The following is an 18389-nucleotide window of genomic DNA, read 5'->3' on the forward strand; positions in this document are numbered from 1 at the left end:
ATCCCACTTAGTATGATTATTTATGTATTTTGCTATAGAAGTATAGCATGTTTGATCACAGGCTACTGCCCCCAAATTACAGTACTGCTCACAACTCCATCAAGAGTATTTTGTAATGTATGGTACCCACACACCATTTTACCCTTCTATCAATAAAACCCAAAAACTCCTCAATTCCAAAGCCTGACACCAAGGTTCTCAGATAAGGGACTATGAACGTGTAGTCAACTATCATATCTGGGAATCAATAGATACAGACCAAAGTTGATAAAGAAATATCCGCATAAGTATATTTCTTAGAAATATTACCAGAATAAAGAGGTGAGTTTCACTATCTCTCAGTGGGGCAAAGGACTCTGGTTCTTCACTAAGTATGTCTTCCTATCATTTTATTTTTAAGTTAAAAACAGATTACTTTGCTAAAAAGTAAAAATCAATTACAAAAGAAAAGGAAAACCAGTTTCATCCTTACCCTGCTTACAATCTTTCCCTGGCTTCCCAATACACAGAAAAAGTGCAGGCGCTTAAGACAGCTTTGTGGAGCCTAGCCGCACGTACCTCCCCAGCATCATCTCACGTTGCTCCCTCTCTGCTCTACCTCGGCCATTTCCTAGAACCCACAAGCTCTTTCCTGCCTAAGCATCTTTGAGTTGGCTGTACCTCTTCTGGATTGTTCTTCCCCTGAGCTGTTTGCCTACCTAGCTCTTTCTCATCCTTCAGGTGTCAGCTTACATGTCATCTCTCCAAAAAAACCTTTCCTGACTATTCAAGCCAGTCCCCAGTTATTCTTTATCTCATCAGCCTGGATTTGAAAACACTAACATTTTCAAAGAACAAAACTATAAACAAGCCCCCACTAAAAAGAAACTGAGCAAACTATTTACAATACATTAGACAAGTTAATAGTCATCCTACAAACATGCTTTTTTAGAGAAAATTTTTGACATCCTGCCCCATCCTAAGAAAAGGTCCCTTTATTTAAAGGTCTCATAGCATCACATGCCTTTCCCATAACCTCTCCTTCACCACATCTACTTCTATCTGTGTGGTCCCTTGCCTGAGCTCTGGGAGCAGTAAGTTGTTGGCTACTGCTCCTCAGCCTCTAAGGAAAGACTGATTGGCATATAGAAGATAAATATTTGTTAAATGAAGGAATCAACAAACAAATCAATAATTAAACATAAAGTACCGTTGCAGATCAACAAAATAAAAACCGCATCAGAACTATTAAACTATTAAACACATTTCAATGGCCAAGAAATGTAAAATATGTTCAATCTTGCTAATGAAAGAAATAGGATTTAAAATGAGAATCTCTGTTGCCTATCAGACTGGCAAGCATTTGAAAGAACAATCATGCTCGGTATTTGTCCCATCACTTGCTCATTCACACTGTGGGTTTTTTCATCTTCGTGGGCTGTGGGAGCAGTGCTAGTGAGGGTGATGGACTGGAGTCATCACACCTTGCTGTGGAAAAGCAGCTACACGATCGTTCAGGAAAACCACCTGAGAGTATGTAGATAAATCTCTAAAATAAGCACTCTAACCCAACCATCCTTTCTCTTGGGTTGTAGCTAAGAAAACAGACTAAGTGAACAAGATGTAAGTAATTCATAGAATTATAACAGAATATTTAGGAACAATTAAATTTTCACCGGTGGATAACTGGTTAAATAGTGTTCAATAAAATGGATACTATTTGGCCATTAAAATTAAAGATGTAGATATTAAACAAAAAAGATGACAGTCCATAAAGTGAACTATTTTGGCTACAAAAGTATTTTAAAAGTCTGCTCCCTTTTTTAATATACACTCAAAAGTTACTTATGTTCTCTGTGCCAAGGTTATGGAGGATTTTCAACTTTTTTTAAAAAGTATGTACTTTGTGACTGTCGGATTTTTATATAAGGACCACTAACCATTTTATCATGAGGATAAAGAAAGCTATTTCCAGCTTAAATAAAACTCTAGTGGCAGTTAAAGCTTCTCGGTCCTCGTGTCACCCTCACATCCTCCCCCAGCCAGGTTAGACACGGCTCCTCAGTGTCAGGGTCACAGGTGGCTGGTACCCCCGGGTGTACATCATCACTGCTCTGTGTTTCTCACCCACCCATTAAAAAGTTCTGTGCAGTGTTCGCCACATCAGAGTGTAATTCTTTTTATACACATTTGTCTCCCCAACAAAGCCTGAGAACGCTGAGGATCTTTCCTGCTTATCACTGAACACACAGACTTACACAAGTGCCTCCAAACACACATCCTATAAATGAAAAGATCCACTACAAAATGTATATTTCAAAAAGTACAGATATGTAAATAGCACATTTTCATAAGATTGAGTAGGTAGGTAATTGGGAATTGGAGATGATGCTGTTGGGATTATTCACAGATCTACCATTGTAAACAGGTTTTATTTAACACAAAAAAAGCTTGCCACCTCAGAGTACACACTGGTTAGCTTATAATTACGAGAGGTAATTATAAAAATGAGGATTCGACTAACATAAGCAAAAAGCAGCATTTTAAGAACTGTGTATGCAGGGGGTGAAGGGGAAACTGAGACGAAGCGAGAGAGTAGCACAGACATATATATACTACCAACTGTAAAATAGTCAGTGGGAAGTCGTTGTATAACAAAGGGAGTCCAACTCGAGGATGGAAGATGCCTTAGAGGACTGGGGCGGGGAGGGTGGGGGGGACTCGAGGGCGGGGAGTCAAGGAAGGGAGGGAATACGGGGATATGTGTATAAAAACAGATGACTGAACCTGGTGTACCCCCCCAAAAAAATAAAATAAATTAAATAAAAACAAAAAAACAAAAAACTGTGTATCAGTTTTACTGGATCACTTCTACGGTTGCCTAAAATTTGACATCTTTATAGAACAGTAGGTTGCTGGAAGTTCTATCACAATTATATTATTTTCCAAATTTAATGCTGGTATTCATGAACGTAGTGCTGTAACATAAGGAAGAGGAAAGATACACACACAGGCACTGCTGTACATGGCCTGATGGATATGCACTCACACGCATTTCTACTTCCACGGTACTGCTACCTACTTGATTTACAAGTTCAGGAATGCCCAGAGCTCTGTCAATTTCTTCCAGGCCTGTGGCATCTGCGTTGCTCAAGAGTGTGTGCAGCTGGTCCAGCAATGCTCTTTCGTCACTCTGGCCTTCGAGGTTAGAAGGTGGCCCAAGGAGATCATCCAGGGAATTCCTAAGAAGTGGCCTAAAAAGAGACGTGCAATCAATTTCAGTGGTGCATTTCCTCTTTAAAAAAAAAAAAAAAAAAATTAAAGGAACCACCACACAATATTTTTAATAAGCAGTACCTCAATAATACAAGTATAACTAATAGAGTAGGAGAGAACAAACAGCATCAATTTAAGACCCACAATTTTAAACTTCACCAGGTCATTTTTGACCACCAATTCTAGCTCACAACTCCCAATCCCACCACCAAAATTAATTGCTAGACCCCTTGGCATTTGGAGGATAGTAGAGATTGGGGGGGGGGGGGGGGTGGACTGGAGGGATGAATGAAGAGGGTGGTGTTTTCAAGACCCTACAAGGGTACAAGTGGCAGTAGTTAGAATACTTGTAGGCTGGGGAAATCAACAAAAGAACAGAAAAAAAAAAGAGAAATGCTGAACTGAGCCTGGGGATCTACCAGAATAACTTTGTTTCATACATAGCCCGCAGAGCTCAAGTATCGACAAGTATAATACAAACCCCATACACCCACAGCAGTGCCACAGTTCTCCAACACATTACAGGGGCATGGAGATAGACATTTACACCCAGCCTCAGAAAACTTCTGTGATGAAACTATTTGCTCTCTACTGGGCAGAGAAGCACTCAAGTTACTTTTTTTTGCTTAATTTATTGTAGAACTCTAGTTAGAGTTGACACTGACAGGCGGCCTCTTTCATGCAAATGAGTCAGCTGACCAAACTAAAAAAATGAAATAGATATAATGCACAATCTTTCTTTTACAAAAATAAAAGAGTGCTATATTTCACTTTCACCTTCATCTCTGAAATCTCTTAAATAATTTTAGAAAAGAATTATTCAATCCTTAAAAATGAACTTTCCAGAAAAGTGAGGTTCACCCTCTGAGCACCATTTATCGTGTCAAACTAGTGCTAACTTACCCCCCTCCTCATGGAGGAGGACTATTACATTATGAGAGACAATCTCAGCACCCAGAGGCTCCCAGGCGTGACCACTCAACAGTCCTATCGCTGAACAATATAGTTCTGTCTCCCCCCTCTCCCAGGAACACCACCACATGCTGTCTCAGCCTTGTTTTTACACACAGATGGCAACAAGTACTTCAATTACAGAGAGTCTTTCTCATTCTCTTTCAGGTTTGTTTCTGTGCTCTAACCCTTTTCTAGATAATCCAATGCTAACATTTTCTACAGGGTCACTTAAAAAGGCCCCACCTATTTTGAGTCCCATGAGGGCCTTGTTCCATGGACAACATGCCATCTGGCCAGGAACCAGGTTGGTTCGATGGTGCTGCTTGGCCATAAGGACTGACCCCCATCCCCATGGGTATCTCACCAGGCCCTGGGGGAGCAAAAAGAAAGGATAAATTTTCAAAGAAGCCAACGGCAAAAGTTAGCCTAAAACATTTAACTGTCTTTTCTTGTGAAGGGAATGCTTACGCATCTGAAGCATCTGCTGCTGCTGCTGTTGCTGCTGCTGCTGCTGCAGCACTGGTCGCACACCAGGGATGCTACTGGATCGAAGAGGCATGGAGGGCATCGAGCCACCCACAGCAGGTCTGGGTAGAGAAGCATTATAGTCCGTTCCTGGTCTCCCCAAGGAGTTTGAATTCATAGGTTCCATTCGGCTGGCCTTTGAGTTTGGTAAACCCCAGTCTCCCGAGGAAGGAGTCTGATTCACAGTCACATTTCTGTTTGGTCCACCTGAAACAGAAATGATTAGGTGTTTTCCATATTAGAGTGAAATTCTTCTTATATTATACAGGTACAGTCATTAGACACATGAGCCTTGACAAGAAAGCGCTCTGGCATTCTGATAGGGCTAGCCAGCTTTAAGACATTTCAGGCACACCTTCACTGTACTGTGCTTTACAGATACTGAATTTTTCACAAATTGAAGGCTAGAGACAACCCTATGTTGTCAGGTAATGGTTAGCATATTCTAGCAATAAAGTGTTTTTAAATTAAGGTATGTACATTTGTTTTAGACATAATGTTATTGCACACTTAACAGAATACAGTACAGTGTAAACCTACCTTTTATATGCACTAGGAAACCAAAAAATTCGCGTGACTCTCTTTACTGTGAAATTTACTTCATTGCGGTGGTCTGGAACAGAACCTGCCATAACACTGAGGTATGCCTGTATTGCTATGTATTCATTACAGGTTAGAAACTGTTTTGGGGGACTTCCCTGGGACCCAGGTTTGATCCCTGGTCAGGGATCCTACCCTGACCTACACGCTTCACAGCGTGTGAAAAAAGAAAAAAAAAGAAGAAGAAGAAGAAGAAGAAAAACGTCTTGGACCAAAAGCCTCCATGAGAGTTTAAATCACCAAGACACAGAATAAATGAAGGATACTCATGAAAGAAACATGCTACTATTATTCAAAAACTTATTAATTCCAACGAAGTATTTTAAATTTGCTTTTCCTAAAAGAAAATTTTAATCATAAATATTAATTAGAAATAACATACCCATATTTGAGCCATAATTTTCCTGACTATCCATCATTCTTGGATTGCCACCCAACAGGGGTTGCTTTGGTAACATGGGGAAAGCACCAATATTCTTTACTGGAGGGCTTGAGCCAACGGAAACAGGGCTGTCTAGAGACAATGTTCGGTTATATGGAGGACGAACAGACTGTACAGACTGTGGGCTCCTCAAAGCTGTTAAAAACATAGAAGCACAATACATAAATATCCTCTGATGATTCAGTAAATAAATAATCAAGTACAAGACATAAATACCAATAACACCCACCCAAGAATCTCTTTCTTACCAAAACAAACAGGGTCTTCCTTTACAAAATAACACTAAGCATCAAAAAAAAAAAAAAAAAAAAAAAAACCAGAAAGAAAAAGAAAAAAGGAAAGAAAAAAAAGAACCTTATATTGCAAACAAAGTGAAAAACAAGCGTCTCGATGTTGCCTGAAGTATTAGGAACTATTCGCTAGCCTGATATGGCCATTCACACACCTGCTTCACTTAACAGTAAAAACTTTATCAATGTTTCAAACTCCTGGAAGTTCTTCAATATGCATAAAGTTTAAAGTTTTACAACAAGATAATCTGCCTTCTCATCAAGGAATAAAACAGAAAATTTCCTCCTAACCTTTTACTTTTTGTTTTTTTCCAATCTATTTGATTGCTCTAACTATCCATTTCAGTTTAGGAACTAGTGCCACTAAAAATGAATAACCACCTTGCCAGATAATTGTGGATAATTCTTTTTCAATTGATGCATATATCCCTGTTAAACTGATGAATCAAGAAACACTCAGCTATAGGAGAGAGGTTAGGTGAGAACCAGCAAACACCAAAGAAGTAAGCTAGTGTCAAAGGACAGGTTTTGATTTGCTTTTTAATCCGATTCTCTGTGCCTAAGACAAATAAAGGTACTAATAGGTATCTAGTACCTACTACTCATCTGGAGCAACCAGAGAAGAACATTTTCCTATAGGCCCCGTGATTACTGGTATCACATTAGTCTGAAATGGGAAACTGTCCAAAAAGCTTTTAAATGCACCTACATTATAAATTAATAAAAGAAACTAAAGTGGAGTACATGTTTTAAAGTTGGATCCTAGTCTTAATGTAAGAGTACATACAGGTGTGCAGAAAAGTTCAAAAGGCAGCAAAAATAAAATCTAGTTCTTTCTTACCCAGAGAATTAGTTCCTTGAAACATTTGTTGCTTGGTTACCAGATGACTACCATTTGTGGACATGGAATTATTGTAGAAGTCAGAATTAGTCAGATCACCAAGAATAGCATCGAGATTATCCAAGTCTCCAGATCCCTGAAAATAATTTTTTTTTAATTAACCTGGGTACATTACTAGATACACAGGCATAAACATATTCATCAGAAGAAAAGAGATGCAACGGAAACAAGTAAATCACAATAGTTACCTGAAATGGTAACACCCACCTTAGAGGCTGGCTGATTAAACAGTTTCAAATACTGAGATAAATCCATGGGTTTGGATGTGCTTTCCAAGGGGCATTTTTTTTAATTTACCCTAGATGTTTAATTCTAAAACTGCAGGATATTTTCCAGCAAACATTAGTCAGAATCATGAGCTGACACAGATGTCTGCCTAGTTCAACAAGATATTCACAGCCATGCTTTAAAAGGGGCTTTTGGTCAATTCCTTTGGGAAATAATAAACAAAGCTTAAACAAAGTTAAACAGACATCCCAACAGTAGGACTTCTCCAAGACTTTAATTTTCTCAGGTGCATATTAACATCTCCCTAGAATAGTGTTCCTCAAGTGGAGTCTGGGAAACACTTGTACAGAATGTGATCGCGTACATGAAACTTGACTTTAGGTAAAAATCAAAATTCTTTTACTTAATACAAAAGGTCTTTTCTCCATTTCTACCATATACTTAAAGATACAGTGTGCTCATTCCAATAATAAAAACCTCCATGAAAAATTTCAAATTGGCTACTGAGGAGGTACAGTCATATTTGAAAGCATACACATCTGATTATTTCTAAAGTGCATCATAATACACTTTACTGATGCTAAGAAGAGTTACCAAAATAATGACAGCTCCAGATTAACCTTCATTAAATAAACCTAAAATGGAAGGTAAGACTTTGTGTGTAACACACTGTCTTTCTAACACGGAAATGCAATGATGAAATATAATGACTAAGCTGGAATATACAGAAGACAAGTTACCTCTTCATTTGTTTCTGTCTTAACTTTAGCGTCTTTCTCTTGACTCGAGCTGGGAATGGTGGAGCTGCTGCACTGGCTCATTTTACTGTCCACGCCTTCCACCTTGGGCTGCAGTTCCTTGGAGAGGGTGTCACTAGGATCATCCCTGTCCAGCAGATACCTAAGCAGAGCATTATTTTCCTTTTTCTTAGGACTCAGTTGCTCCTGCTTGACACTTCCTTCTACACAAGCTGTCGTACTGCTAGTGTCTTTCCCAGTGGCTTCGGCGGTAATCTTGGCTACCTCAGCCGGCGAATTCCCATTTTGCAGCAACTTGTGCAAAATCCGGTGCTTCTCTTGCAGCAGTGACCCATGCATATTGGATGTGGAGGACACTCCTCCAGACGTAGAAGAGGAGACCCCAGAGGGGCTGGTGACACTAATGGAAGAGTCTTTACAACTTGAATCCAAGGGGGAGTTGGTCAAGGAGGAATGACCCCGGTCATCAGAAGAACAGGTAAGCAACTGCAGTAATTTTTTGTGACCTTTGCTTTCCAGAGGACCCCGCTGATTCTCTGACCCTTCCACACTGCTCTCCTTACTTTCTTTATCATTGAGGTGATCTCTGCTATTTGACTGACACATTGAACTCTCCACTGGATTCTGGTCACAATATAAGCCTAGGGGACTCTTGGAATCCTGACTGTTCACTTTACTTGGTTGAGTTATATTCATATTGGGAGAGTTATCCAACTTGGGACCTGGTGAAGACAGAGTAGATAAAAGAGAAGTCCCTACACCCTCACTAATAGCTTGAAGGGCACTGAGAGAGCTGCTAGAAAAGCTGTGACTCCCAGTATTGCCGGAAGATCCCATGGGAGAGTGCACACCTGGATTTGGAGAAAAACCAGGAAAAGAATTAGACTATCAGATGCTATAACAAAACACCACTTAACACTTCAAAGTTTCTACTTTAAAATGGATTAACTTTACAAGAATTAAAGTGGTATGGAAAGAAAACTATTACTGAAAAAGAAAAAAAAAAAAGAAAGAAAAGGGAATGCAACACAAATACCTGCAACAGGAGAAAACTGATGTGAGGCCATCTTTGGACTCCCGCGATTACGAGGAGAAATCATGATATTCTGCTGGTTGGAGCCAAGACCAGGACTCCCATGTGGAGGGCTACTCATGTTGAGACCATAGTTGCTGTTCTGATAGGAGGACGGTGACTGCATGCCTGGCCCAGGGTTCATTGGAGCTATGCTACCGGAAGCCCCATACCTGGCTCCACTCATCTGCCCCGTGGTGCCGGGGTCAGCCAAGCCATAGGTCCTGCCGCTCAGCATCTGTAAGCCTGGGTTTGGTGACATGCTCATGCCACCTACCGAACTGTTGCATCCAGCTGCTGGAGGTCTAATGCCTTGCCCAACAGGATTCGGGTTTGGTCTATACCCATTCTGTTCCCTGCAAAGAAACAGAACATCAAAGTTTTACTAAAAAATTACAGGCATGAATTAAAAGCCTGAATCAGTTTTTTGTTTTGTTTTTTTTAAAGGATGAAGTAATTGTACCAGAAACTTAACTTCTGAGGCGCCATTCCAATGCCTAGTGACAATAACAATCTAGGTATTGATCAGTCATTCATTTAATAATACTTTTTAATAAGCCACAGAATCTAAATGAGTGACACCATCAGAGCACCATGAAGGGCCCAAAGCTATGTTATCTGGAATCTCAGTGGGGCTTTATTAGGGTTCCCGTATACCAAGGGGTTAACCTAGAGGCACCTGCAAATTACTCAAGATACTTAATGGGTGAATATCCTGCTCCTTCATGTGCTGCTCATTTACCATTAGCAACAGCAATACTATTTCTTCCTGAAGTCTACCTTCAAATTTTAAATTCAATTCCTAAAAGCAATGTAATATATCATTAGAAATGAAAAGTAACAGAAGTAGTCAGATTTTATGAGTTCTTTTATCTACTAGCCTTCCCATCCTCCAGCTTTCCCAGGAATTAATTATTTGATGAACAAATCCTCTTTTTCACATAAAAATGTAACCTTAAAGAAAACATATCATACTCCAGGAATCTAAGTGCACTTCAGCAAACCCAACCACTTGCCTGCTTTTTCTCTTATTAATTTCTCTCCCTTTTTACATTAATAATAAAGCATCTCGGGAACACTGCTACATTTACTGAGAATACACAGTAATCTATCATTACCTCTGAAGAAAATGGGTTGAGACAAAACCATGACGATCATTTGTTACAGGATTTCGGAAGAGTTTGCTTTTTGTTTGCGCAGTCACTATAGTGCCATCAGCCAAAGAGAATCGATACACTGGGGTTTCTGCATGGCCATGGATGTAAGCTGTTGAGAAAATATCCCATTACTAGTGATTACAACTAGCAAAACAAATAAATACAGGAGAAAAGAGAAAGGAAATATACAAGTGCAACATTTTCAAACTCCAGTGAAAGACTGGACCTCACCAAAATTAGGAGCAGGCTAATATAAGAATGCTCAAGAATCATTTTCCCACCTCACACAAACAAAAACTATGTCCTGTATACACTTACTGCTCTATAGCACGCCAAACACAATGACAAACAAGATCCAGAATCAACCTTCAAATTCTTTACCTTCTTGATAGTGACGTTTCTGGGACCATGACTGCCCATCATTAAGACTAAAAAATCTCTGGATACACCTTCGGATTATATCTTCAAAGCCAGGCCTCATGGAAGATCTCAGTGAATTTGTATCTATGTTGACAACCTTTCCTATTAAACAGAAAATTGTCACTGTGTTTAATTTCATCATTGCGCCTTATCAACTAAACTGGCTTCAATTCTTTACCCTCATGGGCAAAAGAGGGCAGACCAAAATTGAAATTCATGTTCATGTCAAGAATTATTTCCAGAAATTCTCATTAAATTACCCATATTTTTGAAAGGTGTTTCTTTGTGGAAAATGGGTTTGAAGTTACAGAAAAGAAACAATGGCTTCTCGCAAAGCAACTAAGCCCATGCGCCACAGCTACTGAGCCTACATGCTGCAACTACTGAATCCCGTGCACCTAGAGCCCGTGCTCCACAACAAAAGCCACCACAATGAGAAGCCCGAGCACCACAGTGAAGAGTAGCCCCGCTCACCACAACCAGAGAAAGCCTGTGTGCAGCAATGAAGACCCAATGCAGCCCAAAAAAATAAAAAATAAAATAAAATAAAGACCAAAACTGGAAGGAAGGAGGGAGGGAGGGAGGGAGGGAAGGAAGGAAGGAATACTGGCTTCTGATTTGAAATGCTATTTGGAGAGAAAGCCAGGTGCCTCTACATTTTTGTGTGTGTTTATTTGAGGGATTTTAAGTGCCAAATACACCTAACTTAAAAACCCAGGGTTTTGGTGAACCTCTCTTAGGGCTGTATAAGAAACGTAGGAAATAATCCATGCAAAGTATTCATTACAGTGGGTGTAGGCATTTAAATGACAGTGCAGGCTGTAGAAAGTTAACTTTCATTAAAATTTTCAAAATGAACGAAACATACACACACGCACAGTTTTTACCTGAAAGATCATGTCTAGTAATAAAGCTCTCAGGGTTTGATGGAAATGCTCTTTCTCCTGTGGTAATGCGGCGTGCCACACAGATCATACAGGACTGCAAATCTACAACAGAGAATGTAACCAGGAAAGAATTATACTTAACCTTTGGATGTGTCTACTCAATAGGCAAGTACAAACATGGAGTTCAGTAAGAAGAATTACAACAATGGAAATTACAAAGCTACAGGTTTGGCCGCTATTGCTTGATAATCACCACATGCACGTTATGGCTCTCACCTTCCCCTTCCTCCATCATAGCTCGCGGCTGGGACAGGGCAAAGCACTGCATCGTTTCGTATCGCTGGCGCATTTCAGGACTAGTGTTTATGTCTTCCAGAATGTCATGTGGTATTTTCATCAACATACGGCAATTAAATGTGTGGCTTTTTTGTCTCTGGGTTTCATTTGTCCAAGTAACTCCATTAACTTTAGAAAACAAATTGAAAGGAGCTTTTTAAAGGCTGGCAATTCAGTCCATGACTATCATCAAGAATTTAAGCTATAAATCAACTAGACTCCAATTTGAAGAAAAAAAAGAAGAATTTAAGCTATACATATTTTCTCATTATACACCTTTCATAGTAATTTCTATACTAACATTTCAAAGTGGCAATATATAAAACACTGGAATAATTTCAATTTCAAATTCAACAGGTCTCTCACTTGTATTTTGTAAGACTGTATATCTGAAATGTATACCAAATTCTAAATTCATAGTTGAAAATTTTGCTATCTACCACTTGCCTTGTTCTACATAAATCATCACTTGGCTTTCTAAAAAGGTATATTCAATTTTCTAAGAAATGATCAAGAAAAAGAATTTTTTTTAATTACTTAGAAAATACACATTAAAAGCCTACCTGTAGATTTTGGTAAGTTTTTAAGAAAATCCTTTCTGTCTTCTTCATGCAAGATATTGTAGACGCTTGTGTTAACCAGATCCTCTTGCTTATATTGCAGGTACTGGGTGACATTTTCTGACACAAATACAATGTTTCCTTCACGATTCACCACAAACAGGAAGCCATCCAATGCCTGAAGTGGGATATGTTAATATTGGCTGTTATGGACTGAACTGTATCCAGTCCCCCACCGAAATCCATATGTTGAAGCCCTAAACCTCAATATGACTGTATTTGGAAACAGGTCCTTTCAGGCGGTAATTAGGGTTAAATGAGGTCATAAGGGTAGGGCTCTAATCCAACAGAACTGGTGTTCTTATGAGAAAACAGAAAGACACCAGAAATGCACATGCACAGAGAAAGGGCCAGGTGGAAACACAAGGAGAAGGCAGCCATCTACAAGCCAAGGAGAGAAGTAGGTCTCAGGAGAAACCAAGGCTGCCGACACCTTGATCTTGGACTTTCAGCCTCCAGAATTGTAAGAAATAAATTTCTGTTGTTTAAGCCACCCAGTCTGTGGTGTTTCGTTATGGCAGCCTTAGCAGACTAAGACACCAGCCTTAGTATTAAACAGAATTTGGGAAAAAAAATTCTGTTGATTTAACAACTAGCAGCCATCGTTTCTATTAACATGAGTACCATCAATACAGGGTTGTATGAAAAATAAAAGACAATTTGAAAAGACAGTAAAGACAAAATCTGAATTAACATCTAATCTAATTTTTGAAGAATTACTTCTTCATAGGAGTTTTTAAAATTAAGAAAAATCCTCCTTAGTGCTTCCCATTTTTCCACTTGATGTCAAGTCAAGCTACAGAACTATATCGCTCTTTAATGAAAATTTACAAAGAGGAGCTGAACCGACCAACTAAGAAGTAGCTGGAACAAACTAACTGGGAAAAAAAACAGTTGATAAGTAAACTTTAATAAAGGGCTTCAGGACATGACTTAAAAAGAAACATTCTGTAAGTGCTATGGGTTAATTCGATCTATTTAAGACAACTACTTACAAAAAAATACATATTTTAAGTCTTAAAAATTCCTCCAAAATATAAAATTACAGTGTGCCATACTACTGATTATGCAAAAACGCACAAAAAAGTCTGAGCTAAAATATGCCCAAATGCATTTATATGGGGGGGAAAGGGGTGTTTGCCACAGGACCTCATGAGTTACATATATTTTTAAATATAAGACCATTTTATTATATTTAGAATACTGAGTTCTATCTCATGAAAAGAAATTTTTTTTTACTTCCATATAATAACCAAATTTTTATTTATTTTTTTAATCAACACAGCTTATTGGATAGCTAAAACCCTGCACTTGCCTGAAGTAAAAGTGGTCCTAAGGAGTCTTTATCAATAACTCCTTGTCCTGTGGAAGATACATCAGCTTTCTGAACATCATCATCATTGGAAATAGCTTTTCCTGAAAAGACATAAGGCAGTACTACAAATAGCATATATATCAGTTACAGATTAACTCCACCTTCCAGTTATCCCCAGGCCAGACACAAAGAGACATGCACACAGATGTGCATAAGCACATACACAATATTTCCTGAGAGGAAAATGATGCTGCCATTTTTAAAGGTTAAAATTAAACTTCCAGTTTACCCAGGAGGGCAGAAGATATCCTGAATTTTCTTTCCTCACTAAATGCACTACCCCACTGTTTCCGGAAAGGGAACTAACAAGTGAAAGGCTGAGCAACACTGGCCTCCTTCAAATTCTGGTGACTGTTTCTTAAAGAGCAAAGCTGGTCAACTCATCTGTCCATCTAGCCCCACAGAGGCTAGCCCTCAAGGGGTAGCAGGTCCCACCTAAGCAACAACGTAGCAAAAGGCAAATGTAAACACAGTTATCAAGTTCCTTCTAAATGACTTGAGTGTTTTCTTACTTTGTATTACCTTGCTCTTTTATTTGACGTATCTGCCTTACTGTTTCCTTTAAAATTGCACATTTATCTGGTTTGACATTGAAATTGTCAATATCACTAAGATTAGCAGATATCAGTTCAGCCAGTTCTTCAATATATTTACTCTCCTGCTCCCGTCTCCACTTTTCACCACTGCAGGTAAGGCTGGGAGGGGAGGAAAAAAAGGCCATAAATATATCTATCATGAACTATGAGCAGAATCAGCACTTACACAACACCATTACATTCACATACGAATTAAATTCAGCCCATAGAGACTACCAAAACATTGTCTTGGAGACCTAGTACAATGCAGTTGAAATTCATGCAAACCTAAATTCAAGTCCACTTGTTGTTAGCCTAGTGGCCTTAGGCAGTTAGTCTCATTTCATCATCTGGAAAATGGGGGAAAAAAGCCTTTATCAAGAAGAGACAGTAATATTAACAAATGATAAAAAACAGTAATAGCTATGTATTAATGATGATGTTTTATGAATTATAGGTTATTTTTTATTTTGCAACCATCACAGTGAAATTCAAGTGATACTGACCTCAGCAAATACTAAAAAAGCTACGAAGTATCACTGCATAAAAGACAATATTTTATTTCTATTTTTTAAACTTCTAACTTCATTCAGGAAAAGAATGATGAAATCCTTCAAATGCCAAAATATCAACTTATAACATATTCTTGAAGGATACTTAAGATTCTTACTTGTAATATTCTTGCCTATCTATTCCTACCTCCTACATCCTCCATTAAGAAATGCTTCTTACAGTATCACACAGTTAGTATAGTATCCTCATTTCCATCAGCCATAAAGCTTCTATTACATCATAAGAATGTCCCCATCTCATCACTGTACCACTCTACTTACTACAGAGCAAAATCGTATTATTTAAAAAAGATAAAAAACAAAATCTAACCAGAGAACGCAAACAACAGAAAGATAAAATGTTATCTTCAAACCAAAAAACAAAGGCAGGGGGAGGCGACCTTGGTGAAGCATCAGGAAATAAACTGCCTACCCTTGTCCTGGAGTATCACATGGCAACTTGCGTTTTCGTGAATCAGGGGCCAGTGGATCCAAGGAGTTTTCTCCTAATCCACTCATCGTGAATATACATCAGCAACTAAGAAAGAATAATAAGATACAAACATTACAAAATATCCATGACTCTAATAAAGGTGTCACATGCTTCAGTGGCTGTATTTTGTAATTCAGAACTGCTTTCCCTAACTGGTCAGATAATTCTCAAAATTCTTTATAGTATACAACTGTTCTGAAGACCTCAAGAGCTCATACTCCATTTTAATTACACAGAATGTCCAACCCCAGGACAAACGTTTCTTAAGACCGAATAAAAATGCATACGTTGAATACCTCACAAAGAACAGACCTCTTCATATCTAATAAGAAAAAAAGACCGTCAACTCTCCAATTGATAAAATCTTGAATTTTACTTATACACAAATAAGACCTTATCTTGTCAATTGGTAAGAAGTCTTCAAATAAGTATCTAAATTATTTTTATGCTATTTTCAAGGTAGCACATTTTTTCCCTGAGACCATTTTGTTAGTGTTTATCATCCAATGTGTTTTTCTTCTGTTACTTCAAAATAAGCCAAGATTGTGTAAATAACATGTAAACTCCAATACATTCTGCTTACATAGACATGTACAACAATAAAAATCCAGGTGGGAGGATTTTGACAAGATTCACAGAGCAACAGTTATTTTAATATTAACTAATGGAAATATAATATGCCTTGGTTAAAGTTGCACTGATAAAATAAATTTAGGGTATTTCTTGCTGAAAAAAGAACAGATTTTAACACTCAGTGGCTCATGATTTTAAGACATCCACTAAGCCTTCGCTTAAGAATTTTATTTGTCCTAAACTCGTGTTTACATAGACAACCATTGTTGTAAAGAATTCCAAGTCAACTGAGAAGTTCAAACACCCCAAACTACTTTTTCTTAATTTGTTAAAATGCATCATGCATTCCATCCAGAGTCTGAGACATACACTGAAGGACATCAGTTTCCACTAGGTGGCACAATACGGCCAGGAAAAGAGGCAAATTAATAGAAATGCAAAATCCCACACAAGATGCTGATCAAAATTAAAATACATAGCTTTAAAAAAATCAAAATCATAAGTTTTACAGTATCATCTTCACAGATGTTCTAGATATGAATTAAACACCAACAAAATTTATTCTACCAATAACTCTGGTAGTAAAACATTTAAAGGCTGAAAAGCTGTTATGTTTCAAGAACTGGTGTGGGTTTTTTTTCTCACAACATGAGTTAAAATAAAGGAGACAAAAGAACTTAAAATAACTTTCACTAATGTGGCTCAATGTTATGCTTTTAAAGTATAACCGGATGCCACAATGCCACAATACTATATTCTTCAAAAATGATAATGTCATAAAAGACAAAGTCTTTAGGTATTTCAGGTTAAAGGAAGCTAAAGAGAAATGACAATTAAAGGCAATAACTGATGCTATATACAACATTATTGGATCAACCGACAAAATTTAGAATATGGACAATAGATAAAAGTATTTTACCAATGTTAAATTTAATGCAGTTGACTTCTGTACTGCGGTTATTTAAGAGACTATCCCCATTCTTAGTATTTAGGACCCTTTGATGGTTGGGGGTGGGGGGGGATTACATACAATATAAGCGATTGAGTGAGAAAGGAACAGAAGAGGAGGAGAGGAAAGGGAGGGAAAGAAGAGAAAAGAAAAAGGAGGCCAGCAAACTGTCGACACTGGTTGAATCTCGGGCAGAAATTTTAAAATTCTTCATACTATTCTTTTTCTTGCAACTTTGCTTTAAGTTTAAAATTATTTGCAAATAAAGTCAAAAGTATGTTCAGTTTTGATTTCCAATGTTCATATTTAAAAAGAAAGTGGTTCCTGAAGAACAGAAATAGAACACTGTAAAGCAACTACACTCCAATAAAAATTAGTTAAAAAAAGAAAAGAAACAGAATAACTAGCTACATCTCAATACAATTAGTTTTATGTTTGTTTCATTCACAGGTTATTTTTAAATTGTGGCCAAACATCCAGTGAATAATAGCATTTCTTTATTTTTAAAATATAATTTACTCCACATTCTAGATATTATTTCCTTACTTTGATGTTACACATAAGCTGAATCCTCAAAACTGAGTAACAAACTCTTTAGTGGACAACAGTATTTCTTTAATTTGAGAGACATAATTTATTCTATATTCTCACTATTATTACCTTACTTTGCTGTTACACATAAGCTGAATCTCCAATACAGTTTAAGTTGCCTAGCATATAACAGTGATCAATAAGTATGCCTTGAAAAGTACTGAGTAAATAGACCAATTCAACTTATCAAGTCATATTTTATACAACAGATTTTCTTCCATTCTGATCCATATAAAAGTTCAAAGGTTACTTCAAACTTTTAAAATTTTTACTTTTATGGTTGATATAGGATGTCACCAAAATGAACTTTAGAGACATAAATTACAGCAATAGTGAATCAAAACCAGGACAATCTTAGTATGAAAGAAATCAATAATCACACTTATCATGTAAACCAGAAATGCATACAAGTCATTCAAGTTAAGTCAATGTTTATGTGCCAATAAAAGAAATCTAAATATGTCTACCTACATCCAAATACACATGTGGCTCCTTCTCTTGGTCTGGCAGAACAAGAAGCTATAATGTGCACACGACTGTGCAATTTACATGCTATGGAGTTTACTCTTTCACAGAGTCCAATGATCTCTAGTAACAGAGGTAATTATCCAGAAATGTACCAATGCAAGATTCTAATTTAAAACCATGGTAATGGGACTTCCCTGGTGGTCCCATTACCGTGGTTAAGAATCCACGCTCACAATGCAGGCGGCCCAGGTTCCATCCCTGGTCATGCATGCCACATGCATGCCACAACTATGAGTTCGCATGCTGCAACTAAGAACTCTGCATGTTTAGAATAGATATGACATTGCAATAAGATCCCATCTTTAGCCT

General features: G+C 37.8%; 1 protein-coding gene across 11 annotated transcripts in view; it reads right to left on the reverse strand.

Annotated features, from left to right (window-relative positions):
* Positions 1-18389, reverse strand: part of NCOA3 (nuclear receptor coactivator 3) — a 118160-nt gene that overhangs the window by 13688 nt on the left and 86083 nt on the right. For 8 of the 11 annotated variants that reach the window (XM_057703024.1, XM_057703016.1, XM_057703019.1 and 5 more), the window contains 15 exons: positions 15380-15484; positions 14343-14515; positions 13761-13861; positions 12389-12563; positions 11766-11954; positions 11490-11591; positions 10564-10704; positions 10144-10291; positions 8990-9381; positions 7936-8804; positions 6908-7043; positions 5717-5911; positions 4678-4941; positions 4453-4579; positions 3062-3233 (listed from right to left, as the gene is read on the reverse strand). In XM_057703024.1, the coding sequence (XP_057559007.1) occupies positions 3062-3233; positions 4453-4579; positions 4678-4941; positions 5717-5911; positions 6908-7043; positions 7936-8804; positions 8990-9381; positions 10144-10291; positions 10564-10704; positions 11490-11591; positions 11766-11954; positions 12389-12563; positions 13761-13861; positions 14343-14515; positions 15380-15465 (3270 nt within the window). In that variant the 5' untranslated portion in view covers positions 15466-15484. Of the gene's footprint in view, positions 1-3061; positions 3234-4452; positions 4580-4677; positions 4942-5716; positions 5912-6907; positions 7044-7935; positions 8805-8989; positions 9382-10143; positions 10292-10563; positions 10705-11489; positions 11592-11765; positions 11955-12388; positions 12564-13760; positions 13862-14342; positions 14746-15379; positions 15485-18389 lie in introns of all 11 variants that reach the window. The other 3 variants (XM_057703027.1, XM_057703026.1, XM_057703025.1) reach the window with 2 other exon arrangements.

This window comes from Hippopotamus amphibius, chromosome 12, assembly GCF_030028045.1.
Source record: "Hippopotamus amphibius kiboko isolate mHipAmp2 chromosome 12, mHipAmp2.hap2, whole genome shotgun sequence".
In the NCBI taxonomy this organism is placed as follows: domain Eukaryota; kingdom Metazoa; phylum Chordata; class Mammalia; order Artiodactyla; family Hippopotamidae; genus Hippopotamus; species Hippopotamus amphibius.